The 16394-nt window shown below is 40.3% G+C and overlaps 1 protein-coding gene across 12 annotated transcripts in view; it reads left to right on the top strand.

The window, feature by feature from the left end:
* The window catches only part of RASGEF1B (RasGEF domain family member 1B), a 559061-nt gene that overhangs the window by 528303 nt on the left and 14364 nt on the right, over nt 1-16394 (top strand). For all 12 annotated transcript variants that reach the window (XM_054688371.1, XM_054688366.1, XM_054688372.1 and 9 more), the window contains 6 exons: nt 4932-5114; nt 6680-6802; nt 7133-7270; nt 13750-13962; nt 14591-14665; nt 16289-16384. In XM_054688371.1, coding sequence (XP_054544346.1) covers nt 4932-5114; nt 6680-6802; nt 7133-7270; nt 13750-13962; nt 14591-14665; nt 16289-16384 — 828 coding nt within the window. The remainder of the gene's footprint in view (nt 1-4931; nt 5115-6679; nt 6803-7132; nt 7271-13749; nt 13963-14590; nt 14666-16288; nt 16385-16394) is intronic.

The following is a 16394-nucleotide window of genomic DNA, read 5'->3' as shown; positions in this document are numbered from 1 at the left end:
GGAGAGGAATAGCCTCACACTTTAGCCCTTCTTCCAGTAAGAAAACCATTAAATGATTCCTAGACTTAATCATTAGCAAATGATTGCCCGGGAAGAAATACTTATTGGAGTTCTCATATCCAATACTTGGATATTGTATAGTTTTTCTTTCTTTTTTTTTTTGAAGATTTATTTTTACTTATTTATGCATACAAGAACTGGGCTATAGGCCATAGGTACGGGAGGTGAGAGGATTCACCAGAGACAGAGTGGGGAGCACAGCAGATGTACTGAAATACACTGCTGAGGGGAGCAGTGGGTCAGACAGGAGAGGTCTGCTGCACCATGTGGGTTAGCTCCCTGACCGGGAATCAAATTCATGCCACAGTGGCTGGGGATAGCTTGATAGCACTGAGCCTTTAACCCCTGTGCCACCCTTTATGGGTTTTCTTAAGAAACAAGCCAATATTTAATCTTCTGAGCTTCACTTTTCAATTCTCACACTGAAGACCTGGACATCAAATCTGAGTAGTGCTGAAAAAGTCATTCTTTATGTGGGCAATAAAAGGGAAAATATTTGCAAGAATAGAGCCACTGTGTTTATTTTGTAGGTATGTAAAAATACACTTTACAAACAGTACTTTCTGTAACATTTTGCTGACCTTTCCCTTTGTTTACCAAATGCATCTATTACACAAGGTAGTTGATCTTTCCAGCAAATGGCGAGACTGGCTTTTATCAGGGCTTAGAAATGATGATGATCACGGTGACCCATGATCTATTTTAGGTCATTTGTCTCAGAACTTTTTTCTAGAAAATTATAAAGTACTTATATACAAGCAAATATTTCTGTATTTCATTGACTCTGAAGTGCCGTCCACCATTAAGGTGCTCTATTCCTTTGTATATTATAGAAAAAAAGACGGTCAATTAATGTGTTTTCTTATCCCGCTACCCTTTATGAGTACACCTCAATCTCACTAAAATATAAACAATTGCCTCTGCCTAGATAGGACTGTACTTTGATTACAGAGCTCAGGAGCTTAACTACTACTGTTGATGGCTGCTTTTTTAATAAGAGTATTTCGTGGCATTAATATATCTTTGGTGTAAGAATGTATGTAGTACATGCAAAAATCTATGAATTCGAATACTCTAAAGTTTGGGACACACTGATAGGCCTCTCAGCTTCTGGCTAGACATTAGAATGTCACAAAGGACCACTGCAGTTTTACATGATGTAGTATAATAACTTTTGAGTCTGCATTCTGGAGACTTAGGTTTGGAATCCTGCCCTCTCTATCCCTTGTCCATTGTGTAACTGCAAGGGAGTTATTACAGTTCTCCTGAACCTGATTTCCCTAAGCAGTCAAAACAGTGAGAATGCCTGTCAAAAGGTATAGCAGCATTCAAAACAGGCATTCATAGGCAGTAAACCTTAAACAGGAGTGCTGGCTTTCTCAGAACCTACCACATATGCTTCTAGGCTTTTCTCAAGTCAGGGACTTGAGTGAGGATGCAGAGAAGTAAAGGACTGGAATATAGAGACCTTGTCCAGCATGCTGGGCTCCATCATAAAAGAATGTATAATTAAAGAAGAGAGAGAAGTTGGAAAGAGGTTGTTTGAGTATATGCAAGACAGACAAGTAAGATCATGGTGCATAAATTAGGGTTTGGAGTCTCTGGGGGTGACTTGAATCTCAGCAATTGGTTGTGGCTGTATACACATTCAGCAAGGTGCTTCAGGGAAATTAAATCAGTGGAAGGCAGAAAACAATCTGTGACATAACTCTTACTAAATTTGAGTTTTACATATAATAAGCTAAGGCCCGAATTAACTACTTCCATTTGGTTTCCATTGCTGTTTCCAGTCTTTCCTTTTGGAGGCTGGTAAGAGGGGTTTTTTAAGTGTTGCTGTTTTGCACCTTCGCAAAGCAATCCTGTGAGTGATACGTTTCTGGGGACAATCCAAAAGCCTTTTTCCATCCCTCTCATAGTGCTTTAAGGGCTTTGCTGAAAAGAAAATTGGTAGTTATGTTATCATTTGGAATTTTAGAAGGGGTAAGCAGGATTGGAAATCATTTCCCAAATAACAAACATACTTGGTATGTTTGTAGGGGTGGGAGGAGTGACTTTCTGAAGTGTTTGTTGCTATTAAGGACCAGATTAGGATTTCATTAACTCTGAGTCCTTTTTCTCTTCATGGGGTGAATAAGTACTACTGCTTGGTGAGTGGCTGGTGAGCATTCTGTGGCCCAGGACTTACTGTGAATTAGCCACAGGGGCGCAAAATTCAGGTGGTTCCACTGGGTTCACTTGGTGCTGTGGTCTCATCGCTGTATAACCCTGTCCTGGTCATTTCGCTTCCCCTGGGAGGTTTATAAACAAGGAGATCAGCCCAGAGTTGATGCATGTGGGCTCCGACTCCTCTGTCTTGCAGTCATTGCTAATCATGGAGAACACTCATTCCCTCTCAGTTGCAGCCTTTGAATTCTTCTCACTTATCCTCACACCTCTACAAACTGCTTCAAATTGACTGAAGTTGGAATGTGAAAGGAAATCTGTTTTTAAAGTCCTGACCAGGTGATTTCTGTGATCCCTTGAGCTTTTAACATTTTTTGATTTTATCAAATTTCCAAATCCTGGACAACCATCTTCTAGAAGTACTTTATCAGGATTGCTCATTTCAGAAGCAATGAGAAATCAGAGAAAAATCCATGGTCTTAACAGGAGAAAAAAAAAAAAAACCTCCAAGGGCATGATGTAGTGAGTTCTTCTCACTCTCTACCCTATTCAGGGAAGGGCGATTTTTAACCAGCCAGAGCTTGAAACCAGGGACAGCCACCAGACCCAGAGGCACAGTGCTTTCCGGGGTGTCCCAAAGCAACTTTTAGGTGTTTCTCACCTCAGGTCTAGACCTCCCAGCCTGTGTTCATTTTGAGTTTCTCAGGGCAAGGGTAGAAGGTCATTAATCTCCTTCCCAGCAAGGACAGCCTGTTTGCGTAGGTTATACATGCAAGAAACATGTACACAGAAAACTGGAATTTGAAGAGATCAGGCACATGCTTTGTCCATTGCCTTATAAAATGTGAACACTGAGTCATTTAATTCCCTGTGATTCCTATGCGTGAGGTCTTACGCACTAAACACTTATATCTTGTTGTTCCAGATTCTTTGACCTTATGACCATGTCCCGCTGAGCATGAGCCACAGCCATGGGGACCCTGACTGTGACAGATCTCCCAGATTGAGCCATTCTCAGGAATCACTTTCTTTTCATCTGTGGCTCTTTTTTCATGGAGTCTTTTAAATTTCCGCTCAGCAGTGTTTCTGGATGGACGAAATACATAGAGCTGAAGCTTTATTTCAATTTCTCTTTCTTGCTGCTCCCCTCCCTGAATGTCAGTTCCACCTGTCAGGTGGACCTTGTAATGGATGTCATTTTTTTCCCATCACTCCACCCTGCCTGACCACCCCCTGCCGAGGCCCACTCACACTTTATGGTGCTATGGCCTGGTAGCTGGAGCAGGAACAGATGTGCCTGCAGTGACGTATGTGCCTCCAAGGAGGGCTCCATACCCACCCCCCTTGTTTGGATGTAAATCTCTCTTGGCATCTTGAAAGGAAGGATTAGCCCAGGTTGTGTCCTCCTGCAATCTCCACACACTCTGTCCCTCGGTCCAGGCCTGCAGTTTGGCTACCCCATTGTAGCCTTCTGTGCCCCTCCATATGGGCAGCTTCTGAATGCCTCCATTGTCCAAACCTGCCAGAAACCAGGAGCCTGTTTTCAGAGCCTGGTGCTCTGTCCCAAGGAACCCAAGTCCTAATTTAATAGCCTCTGGCTTCTACTGAGTACCCCGGACAAGGGCTGCATGAGCTGCCAAGTACACAAATGGAGAGGATGCTCACAGTGCTCCTTGTTCCCTAAGTTAGATGCTGTCTCAACCTGCATGTTGACTGAGAACTGAGGCTTTATAGAGCCCCCACACCCCCAAAAGAATTTGATGCAAAGGGGTGATGATCAATAGCATCCGATCTTCCAGGGAAAGTTGAGAAACCAGCATTAAATCTCCTGATGTGTGTGTCCATTTGTATACATACTCATGTGCACACACACACACTCACACACTCACTATGGATTTTAATTCTAGGCCATTTTACTATTTCATTTTTTTACAACTTCCATTTTGGCTATCTTCTAATATGTCAAGTGCTAGTTGGATATTTTTTAAGTGTTACCTAATTCTTCTCCACCACTTTGAAAACTTCCTCATTTCTACCTTCAGATAATACTGGACTCAGTGGGATAAAGCAATTCAAAGCCCAGTTCTTCTACCCACCTACCCTCTTTCACAACCAAATGTGAAGGAATGATATCAAAATATGACAGCCAGGGGCTTGACTTGAAGTCCAGATTGGATCCTTACATCTGAGCATTTTATGATATTTAGTTGAATGAGATGGTTTCTCAAAAGTAGGTGTGCATGTGCTACTCAAAGAGCAATTTCGTTCTTGATGGATTCATATTGTATCAGAAACTAACCTTTTTTTATTGCCTTTTCCCTCATTACTATTTTTTTAAAGACTTATTTATTTATGCATACAAGAGCTGGGGTACAGGCCAGAGATGCGGGGGGTGAGAGGATTCACCAGAGACAGAGTGGAGAACAGAACAGGCAGACTGACTGAAATGCACTGCTGAGGGGAGCAGCAGGTGAGACAGGAGAGGTCTACTGTGCCATGTGGGATTCTTCCTGGCCAGCCAGGGATGGAACTTGTTCTGCAGAGGCTGTGGATTGCTTCACAGTGCGGTGCTTGACCCCTTGCTCCACTAGGGAGGCCCTTTTTCCCCATTACTATTAAAGCTTGGTACTTATCAAAGTTTACTTTTGTGTTTGAACTGCATATTGCTGACATTTTGTTTTCTCTCTCTCTTTTTTAATTTATTTTAGGAAAGCATGCCTCAGACTCCTCCCTTTTCAGCAATGTTTGACAGCAGTGGTTACAACCGAAACCTTTATCAGTCTGCGGAGGACAGCTGTGGAGGATTGTATTACCATGACAACAACCTCCTCTCTGGATCCCTGGAAGCACTCATCCAGCATTTAGTACCTAATGTGGATTACTATCCGGATGTAGGTGTTCTTGTTGCACTGAAATCCATCTTCAATATTTAGCAGAAATGATGATGTAGTAGGCAGGGACCCTAGATACGATAGATTTCCATCTGGGGTGCAAAAATTTTGCTAATAAGAAATTGCACACTGATTATTGAGTGTTCTGAGATCACATTGAACCTAAGTATGATTTCAGTTTTGGTTGATGTCTGCATAGCAATTTGTCTCCAGGTAGGCAGCACCTTAGAGGCAGTCAGATACCGTTTGAGTGAAGTATCTGCTTGATTCATGCATATGTATACTTGGGTCCTTCGAGAGTAATGCCAGAGAGTACTGGATGCTCCGAGAATGTCTATTACCTTTTTTTGTTTTCAAGAGCACCACTATGCTGAGAAATGTCAGGGAAATACATAGAAACAGAGCAAGATTTATATTCCATATGCAATTCTTTATAGATTGGCTCTTAGATGGCATGTTTGCTTATGCTTGATAACCAACATTTGTGTTGATAATACTGTTGAAATTAATTTAAATTTTCTCATTCTTGATAGCAATTCCATGAGGGTAAAGGAGAATTTTTTCTGGGGCAAGTTATGCTTCTTTCCCTTCCTTCCTGCACAGTGGCCCCTGTTATGAAGCAGCTGGTTGTGTAAAAGATTTCATTAAAATATCTAGACTGTAGATCCATGTTTTTATAAATAAAGACCTTAGTGTACAAGGTAGTTTGTGCTTGCCACCATAGTTCCCCATCATGTTTCTTACTGAGTTATCTCTCTGTGTGATTTGTTGCTTGGCATTTTCAAATATGCTGCCACACAGCGAAAACTTGTAACCAACAGTAAAATGAACCCCTTGTTCAACCCCATAAGTGTTTATGAGACACTAAATACGCCTAGGGTGGGGAGGGTGACCCATGGAATTTCTCTTTTCATTGGGAGTCTGAAACTATTATGACAAATAAGCACTACTTCATTACTGGCTTCTTGGGAAACAGTGAGGTTAAAGAAAAGTATATAGAGTGATATTGTGTTTTATCAAATTGCTTCGCCTTTGAGCAAGTAAATAGATGACTTGAAAGCCTGCCTTTGAATGTTTTGACACAAACACACAAACATTCCAGTGTGCCTCGCTGGGCACACTGGGGAATTCTTGAGCTGATGTGGGTTGGGTGTTTGTGTGGTTTCCATTGAGTTACCATAATATTTGGACACAGAACAAGGTTCTGTATGGGTGGTATGTTTAAGTTAGATTTATCTCTCTGGGCTGAATTTCATTCTTCTTTACTAGAATGAGTTATTGTTCTAGGATCCTGGCTCCCAGAGGATGGATGTGAAAATGTGCTGTGAATAATTTTGGGAGCTAAATTTATCCTTGTACTTCTGTTATTTTTAGTATGGCTTAAGGGAAAAGATACATTAGGAGGTAGAGGAGAAATCCATCTTACAATGAGTATTTTGTTTTTTTTTTTTTTTAGTAATAGATATCACTTTTGAATCAAGAGAACTCAATGAAATAAGATGCAGAGGAGATTGTAATTTTAGAGAGAATCTAACCATGATGATTTTTTTTGTCTCTTACCCCAGAGGACATACATATTTACCTTCCTACTCAGTTCTCGGTTATTTATGCATCCCTACGAGCTAATGGCCAAAGTCTGCCACTTATGTGTTGAACACCAGAGGATTAGTGATCCTAACAGTGATAAGGTAATGCTACATTTTGAATTTCACTTTAGTTTTTCTATTACATATGGTCCTTCTACTGCTTAGACTTTGTAAAGTTGGCTTCCCAGGTAAGAGTGCATAAACGGTATGGTGGCTATGCACAGGGAATTGGGAATGGTATAAAGATCACAGCATAATTCTGATGCCATGAAAGATTCCTAGATCCTGCCTTCGGTTGATGGCACAGAGCATTAGCTTCAGGGAGGGGGACCCTTCTTCAATCCCCAAAGCTGCCCTCGAAGTTTATTATTTTATTTATTTGATATAGTTTGTGACAGATACCACTAAATTGGATTTGTTTTTTCTTCCTAGAGCCAGATAAGAAAAATTGCCCCCAAAATCCTTCAACTCCTGACAGAATGGACAGAAACATTTCCGTATGATTTTCGGGATGAAAGAATGATGAGAAACTTGAAAGATCTGGCTCACCGAATAGCCAGTGGCGAGGAGGTTGGTAACTTGGATTTAGCACAACCACTTGAATTCCCAGGCGTAGACTTAGTGGGAAAGGGTCTGAAATACACAGCAGAATCTCTGCTTTCTTTCTATTTTGCCTTTGGGCAAGTCTTCAACATAGTATATTGGTCTGTTTGGTATGTCAAATGGGGATGATTATACAATCCCACTTCAAAGAGATATGATCTGGAGTTTTATATGATTGATATGGGGGTAAGTTCATGTCAATTCATGCACAGGATTCATGTTGCAAGGTTGCTTTAATTTTACTTGTGCCTTTTTCCTTTCCAAAAGTTTCCTTTCAAAAGTTTTTTTCTTTCTTATTTCACCCCAGTAGACTCTATGCTGTGTCCTCTTTGCTCTGAGCTCAGTGCCTGGCTCTGAATATTATTTGAATGAATTAATCATTCACTGCAATAGAACATAGCTAGCTAGGTAATAAATATATGGATAGATGTAAACACTAATAGGTATAAAATAAACACATTAACATTTAACAAATAATAAGTAGTATGTAATCGATCATAAATAGAAATAGATGAACTGGACTGTGGAAAGGAAAAAGCAAATATGCTAATGTTGAGAGGCGGGAATGCAGGGATATGAATGAGCTCCAGGTAAAAGGGAAATGCATGTTGTTACATAATTTTCACTTTCAGAATAAAGAAAGCATGCTGATTCTTCAGGGCATTAAACTAAATGAAAATTTCCATAACATTCTTTTGAGGGTCTTTGTAGAGCAGGGTGTAGAATGACCTCATGGCAATTGCACTGTATAGTGTTCATGACAAATGCTACTTGAGAAAAGCTGAGGCCATAAGACTAATATGTAAATTAGCAAAGGTAATTCTTTGAGAAAGGAGAAAACAAAGAGAAAATGATCCAAGTCTTCTGGTGCCTGGAAGTTGAGTCAAGGTTAGCACCTAAAATAGGTGGAGATGGAAGGCAAGTCTCTTTGATAAACTTTCACAAATATCACTTCCCTCAATTGAGCCTTTGATAAGTGCTAACTAGCTGTGACAAATTCAAAGTTATCTTCTTTGAAGCAGGCCTGGAGGGCTGGTATTCTGTGTTGAGGCTTGTTGGGCAAGGATGTCTTTGTAGTATCTTGTGTTACTGGTGAGCTTCTGGGAATAAGTTGCTTAGACAGGGATACAACATTTTCACCTAGAGAAAGATAACAAAGCATTTGGCACTTACAATGATATCTTGTTCATTCATCTTAAAATGCAGTTTCCCATCATGAATAACCTTCCTTGAGAAGTCATTATTTCAGGGATGTGCTCTAAAGATCATGTAACAAGATACTCCCCTCTCTGCTTCTGTGAATATATTTGCATGCCATTTTCCCCAACTTAAATAAAAATCAGACTAAAATTACATAAAATTAGCCTTTGAAAAATTTGTACTTGGTTTCCCACATTATGTTCTACACATGAAAAGGGAATTAGCCTTTTTACTGTTCCCTTCTGACATTATATTGACCCCTCCTGCTCTAGACAGCCATTCCTATAAAGCTGAATGGGTCATTTCCTGAGTCATTTTGCAAGTTCTGACTGTTATAATCATTTTGTAATTTTGTAGGTAACAGGTTTTAGCAAGGTACCTGTTGGTAGGTCCCTCCATCACAAAGGCAAAAGTTAAGCATCACAGTGCAGTCTTGTTGTAAATCTTAGATGGGTGAGCTGATGGGTGCCTGGTAGCATCTTAACTGGCTCAGTGACCTTGGTTTATGACAATCTGCTGAAGAGATTAGTGGCAACATAAGGACTTTTCTTATTTGAAGGTTGAACTCTTGAGTTGGTCAGTGTTTCATTTCAGTGAAATTCTGTTCAGGTCCTTAATTTTATATACACTCATCTCACCTTTCCTCTATTGCCTTTTTAAAGATAGGGTGACTTAGTCCCTTTTGAAAGGATCACCTTAAACATATTTTAAAAAAATGTTAGTGTTTTGAAAATGCCAAATGGATCATCTTTCATGTTTCTTGGCTTGTGAGTCAGAGAGGGAGATTGCTTTTGTGTTGGCCAGATAGGGTCTGCCTTTTTTAAAAAAAGCAAGATCAAGTTATTCAAGGGTTCCATGGGCTGCCCACAGGGTTAGACACCTTCTGAACAGGCTTCTTCTTTTTTTTTTTTAAAGATTTATTTATTGATTTATACAAGAACCGGGGTATAGGCCAAAAGTGCGGGAGGGTGAGAGGATTCACCAGAGACAGAGCGGGGAACAGAATAGGCAGACTGACGAAATACACTCCCGAGGGAAGCAGCAGGTACAACAGGCAAGGTCTGCCACATCATGTGGGACCTCCCCGGCCGGCCTGGATCGAACTGGCGCTGCAGAGGCTTCAGACAGCTTCACAGCGTGGCGCTCAACCACCTGCGCCACCAGGGGAGGCCCTGAACAGACTGCTTATCAGCACTCCCATGTTAATAACAAATCCTTGAGTATTTGTTTTTGGGCATGAAAAGAGATGGGTAGATAAGCCAGGTTTATCCAGATCGATTAACCTAGAGGTTGAGTGGGGAGATGTCACCCGCCTGATTAGCGTGGTTTCACTGTGGAGTGTTATTTCTCTGACTCTTCTGTCCAGCATTGAGTTGATGGCAGCCGATTGATCTGAGTGATTGGCAATTTCTCTCAGTACTCTGCTCCTTCCTCATCAGGTGACTGCCCTGTGTTCGTATCCCTTACAGCTCTTCACTTAACAGCCTCCTAATCTGTCATGTGCTTATGTGCCTCTCCCTTGAGAGATCTTCCCTCCCTACCCCAGCCATGACCCAATCCCCCGGTTATAGGCTTTCACCAGTATTTCCTTCATAGCACCCTGTGACTAGTAGTTGCTTGCTTTTTTATTTCTTGTTTTGCCCCAGTAGACACTATGGTGGGCCCCCTTTGCTCACCATAACATCCTTAACTTCTAGCTCAGTGCCTGGCTCTGAATATTATTTGATGAATGAATGAGTCAATCAATCAATTACTGGACTAAGAAAAAAAATTTCCCTCCATGGAAAAATTATTTCCCTCCACAGGAAGGAGTGTGGGCTTGTTGCTTCTTGCTGAGGACTTCAGGGATTTCTTTTTTTTTTGGCAGTCAGTGAATCCAGGTGTGCCCTCTATATAATTTAGCTTAGTTCTTCTGAATCTGCTAGGATAGTTCAACATAACTTGGCTTAATGTGTTTCCCTCCTGGGGAACTGCCCAAAATGAAGTGGTTTATTAGGACTTGCCTGCAAGAAACATGAAATGAAACTAATGATTGAATTATATGACAAATGACTGTAGTGGGTAGAACGCAATTTTCTTTTCCTTAAGGGACTGGTCTTTATAATAAGAACTTCTATCTTTATTTGCTAGGTAATTACTGCCACTGGCATTTGAAGTTATAAAAAAGACTAAGTGCATATTTAGTAATTCATGACTCAGTGAGGAAGCATGCTTAACAACAAGAAGCTTGGCTTCTCAAGTGGGATCAAATGCAGAAGAAAACTTTTAAGAGATCACACTTACATATATTTCTCTCTCTCTCTCTCTCTCTCACAGACACACACACAGACACACACCCACATTATTTGGGTAGTTTTCTCCCTATACCCTATTATGCACATTTCCCCCCTTAGATTTGCTGTCTGTTTGTATGACTAACTGACCCCTCAACTGCCTCTTCCCTAAAATGCCCGTTTAAACTGTAGAATAAGGACGCTTTGGCAGATAAACTAGCAGACCATGGTGCTATGCATACTGCTGCTTAGCAGAATCACTTGAGTAGTAGTTCCATGAAGATCCCCAGACTGCACCTCAGACGAATCTAGTCTTGCATCTCAGTAGGAGACACCCAAGCTGCCGGCTGCCATGTTTAGCTGCTTACTGGGCTGGTACACTCATTCTCAGCTGGTGCCCCAGGTAGTGACCTGAGCTGGGTGGTCATTTCTGACAAGTGTTTTTTCTCTGAGCATCCTGAGGAAGCACGTGGGGGCAGGGGCAGGAGGTAGGAATGATATCACATGCAGAAGAGATCCTGAGACATAGGCTAATGGGTGATAATTTAAAATGAGTTGTTTATAGCTTTTCTGAGTGAAGAAAACTTGTTTAAAAGTTGTGCATTTTTACTGGATCTAAGAAATCCCATTTTGTGGGAAAGTTTTAACAGTTTTTTTTTCTTTTTTAATAAACCAGGTAATATAAGAGCACTTCACATTTTTGAAAATTAAAAAATAATTCACACAAAGCACTTAAAACTTCAATTAGTTCTGATTCTGTTTTTAAAAGCAATGCCTTTTGTGAGTTTTATGTGTGTCCTTCCAGAGGTTTGTCTTCAATATCTGTGTATTCATACATATATAACCCATCCATAGAAGTTGCATGTACAGTTCGTGTGAGAGTGTGTGTGTGTGTGTGTGTGTACCTATTCATTCTGTTTTTTTTCACTCTATCATGTGTGAGGAATCTCTTCCTGTCAGTGCAGGGAGATGTATCCTCCTTCAGCTACCACACAGAAGTCCAATAATAGAAGTGGACCTATTTTATCTTTTTAAAAATTATTCTGTTGGAAACAGTATACTTTTTATTCAGAAAATTCAGTTTTTTTTTCCAGAAGGACTTACCATAGAATAGACTTCTATCCACACTAGGCTGTTTCATAGTAGTGAGAATGACATTCGTGGGTTACTCTGACACAGAGGCTTTAGTCATTATGACACTTAAGCTTTCTTAAGTGTATTCTGCATGCTGGCCAGTATGTACTGCAACTAAAGTATCTTCCAGAGGTGTTTATTAACTATCATGAATAATACACTAGGAAATGTTTGCACAATTTTTAGAAGTAGCATCTCTCATATAAGGCATTTATTATGACATTGGGTATAGAAGTCTGAAGAAACTATTTTAAGTGAAAAGACTAAATGTGACTTAAGATTATGAAAGTAGGAGAGGCAAGGAAAGTAAGGACAGGGACTTAAAATAGCCCTCAACGTAGTCTTGAGCTGCCTTGAATTCCAAAGAAAAAGGCATTCACCTTGAGTGACAAGCATATTATAAGAAAGATAGCATCTTCTTAAGAGGATAACCTTAATGCTGTGTGGAGGATAGGTTTGTGTAAGTTTCATTTTTTAAAAACACTTAGGTATTCCTTTAGTGATTTTTGGATTGTCTGTGAATGTAGAGAGAAAAAAAAATAAGGTCATATAATGGACTAGTTTAAAGAAATCAATGGAATATGCATTCGCCAAGTAGAGCAGAGGAAAAGGAGGCTGTGTTGTGCTTTCCTGCTTGACTGTGTGAGAAGTGACCAGATGTATTCACCATTTTCTTCAGCAAATAGCTATTCCTTTGAGTTTTCTGTAATATTCTCTGATAAACCAAGTTGCTTCTGTAAGAAATATAGTTTTTAGCCACTTAATTTTTAGACAATTAATCTCAGAAAATGATTTACCTTTCAAAAAGGGCCAAATTAAAAAAGTGAAGCTTCAACCTTCTGCATATAAAATCACCAGACTTGTCCTCCATCAGAGCACTTAACCTAAGAACCATGTTAGTTGAATCAGCCTGGTGCCTTTCTCTAATAACAGGCACTCTAATTCCCTACAAGGATATTTGTGGTTTGTTTGGCAATTTGATTACAAAAAAAAGAATAAGGGAATCCTGTAATTTAAATCATGATAATGGTACTCAAAGGATTGATTGTTTGTAAAGTTATTTCATTGCTTAACAAGTATTTTCAGAGTCAGGAATTTGACATTTATAATACAGTTAATTTCTTTTTAAAATTAATGTTTCCTAAGTGTTGTGGTTGTCGTGTTGTGGTTGTAGCACAATACAATAGCAAACAATAGCTGGTAGTAGCATTCCAGGCAGAATTGCCACATAGCAGAATTTGATCAGGAACATGAGCCACTGACACAAGAATACAAAAGAAACAGACATTAGCCAAGTGGCAGTGGTTTCCTCATGGTAACCAGTGTTATTTTTGGAAGTCAGTTGCATCAGTTGGGTTGATGGGTGAATGGGAGGTGATGGTGCATTTCCGTCTGGTAGCTGTCCATGCCTAAGACTCATGAGACTGAGAATAACAAGAGTGGGAAATTGAGAAGTAAAAGTACTAGGATAGGAGGCCCTGGCTTGCTCTTAATGCCATTCAACTTTCCAAAGTAAACTGGTGCATTCCTGTGCGAGCCTAGGATATTTAGTTGAATGTGGTACTTATTGCATTGGATTCCCCCAAGATCAAATCTAAATGTTATTTGGTGCTTTCTTCGCCCAGTCTGAATTTTACTGTCAAGAACAGCCTGAGAAAATCTTACAGGTCTGATGAGACATCTTTTGCACAGGTGCCTTTTAAACCATTATAGCTAGGCTGAAACTGCCTATAACTGCCCTGAACTAAAAATGCTTCTCCAACATCAAAGTAAAATCATTTTAGTGCACACTTTCTGAGCTCGCTTAGTGGTGAAAATTGATGTGCTGTTCCCTGGCAGACATATAGGAAGAATGCCCATCAGATGATCCAGAATTTGATCCACAAACTTACTACCCTCAGCCAGTATGAGGAATTCCTGGCCAAAATCAGCTCCACATCCACGGATCGACTCACAGTCCTCAAGACCAAGCCACAGTCAATACAAAGGGACATTATCACTGTTTGCAGTGATCCTTACACTTTGGCCCAACAACTGACGCATATAGAACTGGTAAGTCAGATAATCCTATACTTTACCCCCAAGACTTGGCAATCAGTGTGTTTGTCAGTAGTAATGTCATAGAAGAGGTTAAAATAATCCAAATGGGAAAATATATGCAATAGCTGGGAGATGTTTTGTTTAGAAATTTGAGTATATGAATGCTTTAGCTATTCTGGGAATTCACTTTAAAATAAGTACTAAGGAAGACTGACATAGAGTTTATTGACCTTCTACATGTTCCTCCTCTAATTAGTATTCCCATTAATTGCTTAGTCTCCTACTGTCTAGTGGAACATTGACACAAGCTGAAAATTGCTTCTGTTCAGACTTTTATTTTATTTTGTTCAGATTTTTAAAATAATAACTGTATTTTGGTTAAAGGTTAAGGGTTCACTTTACAAGCTGCATTAAAAATGGGGGTAGTGTCGGGCCTCCCCTGGTGGCACAGCGGTTGAGCACTGGGCTGCGAGGCTGCCTGTAGCCTCTGCAGCACCGGTTCGCTCCCTGGCTGCCGGCTGCCGGCGAGGGTCCCACAAAAAAAAAAAAAAAATGGGGGTAGTGTCAAAGCCCATGTCATTGGCAGTTCATGTCTTCTCATTCTCTTTAATATTGTTGACCTGCTGGGTTTGTATTACAGGAGAGGCTCAATTATATTGGGCCAGAAGAATTTGTTCAGGCATTTGTGCAGAAGGACCCTTTGGACAATGACAAGGTAATCAGTCTATGCAGAAGTTAACCCTAACACTGGAAGTGGAATTCCTTAGTCTGCCATGCACAAGGGACAGAAATAGGACTGTTTTGTTCTAGATTTTAAAATCAGAAAAGTTTTTTCCTATTAACCATATCTGTTTCATAGCAATTGTTCTTGAGCTAAGTCTCCATGTGCCTTTATAGGATTCTTACCTTATCAATGTTTAGCCTCTTCTTCCTCCTTATTGGGAAATTTACTAAGCAAGTAGATGTAAGCATTTGTGATGGCTGTAGGAGCATAATGGTTTTAGCAGATTAAGTCAGAAAGAAACTATCAGACAATGATCTGCTCTTGATTCAGTAACAACAGAGGCCATGAAGACAGGAGGACTGCACACCGAGTGCTTGAGCATAGCACTCTTGGTTTTTTAAAAAAAGATTTATTTATGCATACAGGAATAGGGGTGTAGGCCAGAGGTAATCAGTGAGAGGATTCACCAGAGACAGAGTGGGGAGCAGAACAGGCAGATGTGCTGAAATACACTGCTGAGGGGAGCAGAGGGCAAGACAATCGAGATCTGCTGCGCCATGTGGGTTGGCTCCCTGGCCGGGGATCAAACTCATTTTGCAGTGGCTGGCGACAGCTTGATAGCACTATGTCTTTAACTCCTGTGCCGCCAGGGAGGCCCTTTGCCTCTTGTTTTAAGGTAAATGCTTCTTGACATGTTTATTGCCTGAGCGAAGCCATGTAAAGAAGGTAAAACTGGGCATGGGCTGTAAAATCAATGTACATACATAAACAAATTGTTTCCCTCTTGTGTGACCTGTCGAAGTGTTTTTGAATTGTTGGGCGAACACTGCATCACCCACTAATGAAAACGCCTCTTTGGGAGTAGGGACAGCAGCTGTTTTCCGGCCTTAGAATAATTTCCCTCAGTACAGGAAGTGAAAATTAGGTTTTGCAATAGAAGGCTGTTAAACATTTTTGTTTGTCTGTTTCTTTTGAAAGGAAGGAAAGAGGGGTATAATTAACCTGTTGAAGCTCGTCCTTGAACTCCAAGATGAGCTGAGCTCCTTTGACTTTGTGTAGTGTCACTTTGCCCTGCTAGAAGCTCATGCTGGTGTAGACTTCTGTTTATCTACCTTGGAGGATACTTAGTTTCTTGCCACATCATGTTCCAAAATTTGTCCTAGACTCAAGTATAAAAGAAATTTTGAAATTTTAGAAGCAAATTTTCTAGTCTCCTGCATTCTCAACTCCTTTCTGTGTTGATAGCAATTAAAGTTCACACCCCATTAATTGGTCAAAATTGTTTCAAGATGCTACCAAAACCCATTCTCTGAATTGTGCTGCTGAGGATAGACCTGACCTACAATAATTTAGTTTCCTGGGAGGAAAAGGCCATCATGAGTGCATCAGAGTGATTTCTAGCCTATAGGGCATTCCTCAACTATACTAATAGATCTTGATACTTATGTAAAGAGAGTCAAGAATGTTAGTGAATCTCCTCCCCTCGCCTCCCCCTTCCAGCAAAACTTTCCTAATCAATAAATTGAGGAAAAAAGGCCTGTGCATGTCAAAAAATGAGAGCCCATAAACTCTTTTTGTTTTCTAACACATCTGCTCATTTTGCTTTCTCTGTAGAATTGTTACAGTGAACGGAAGAAAACACGGAATTTAGAGGCTTATGTGGAATGGTTTAATCGCCTTAGCTACTTGGTTGCTACAGAAATTTGCATGGTGAGAAACT

This window comes from Talpa occidentalis, unplaced genomic scaffold, assembly GCF_014898055.3.
Source record: "Talpa occidentalis isolate TD23 unplaced genomic scaffold, MPIMG_talOcc4v2.1 talOcc4.6, whole genome shotgun sequence".
Classification (NCBI taxonomy): Eukaryota; Metazoa; Chordata; class Mammalia; order Eulipotyphla; family Talpidae; genus Talpa; species Talpa occidentalis.
This window is presented reverse-complemented; position numbering and strand designations above follow the sequence as displayed.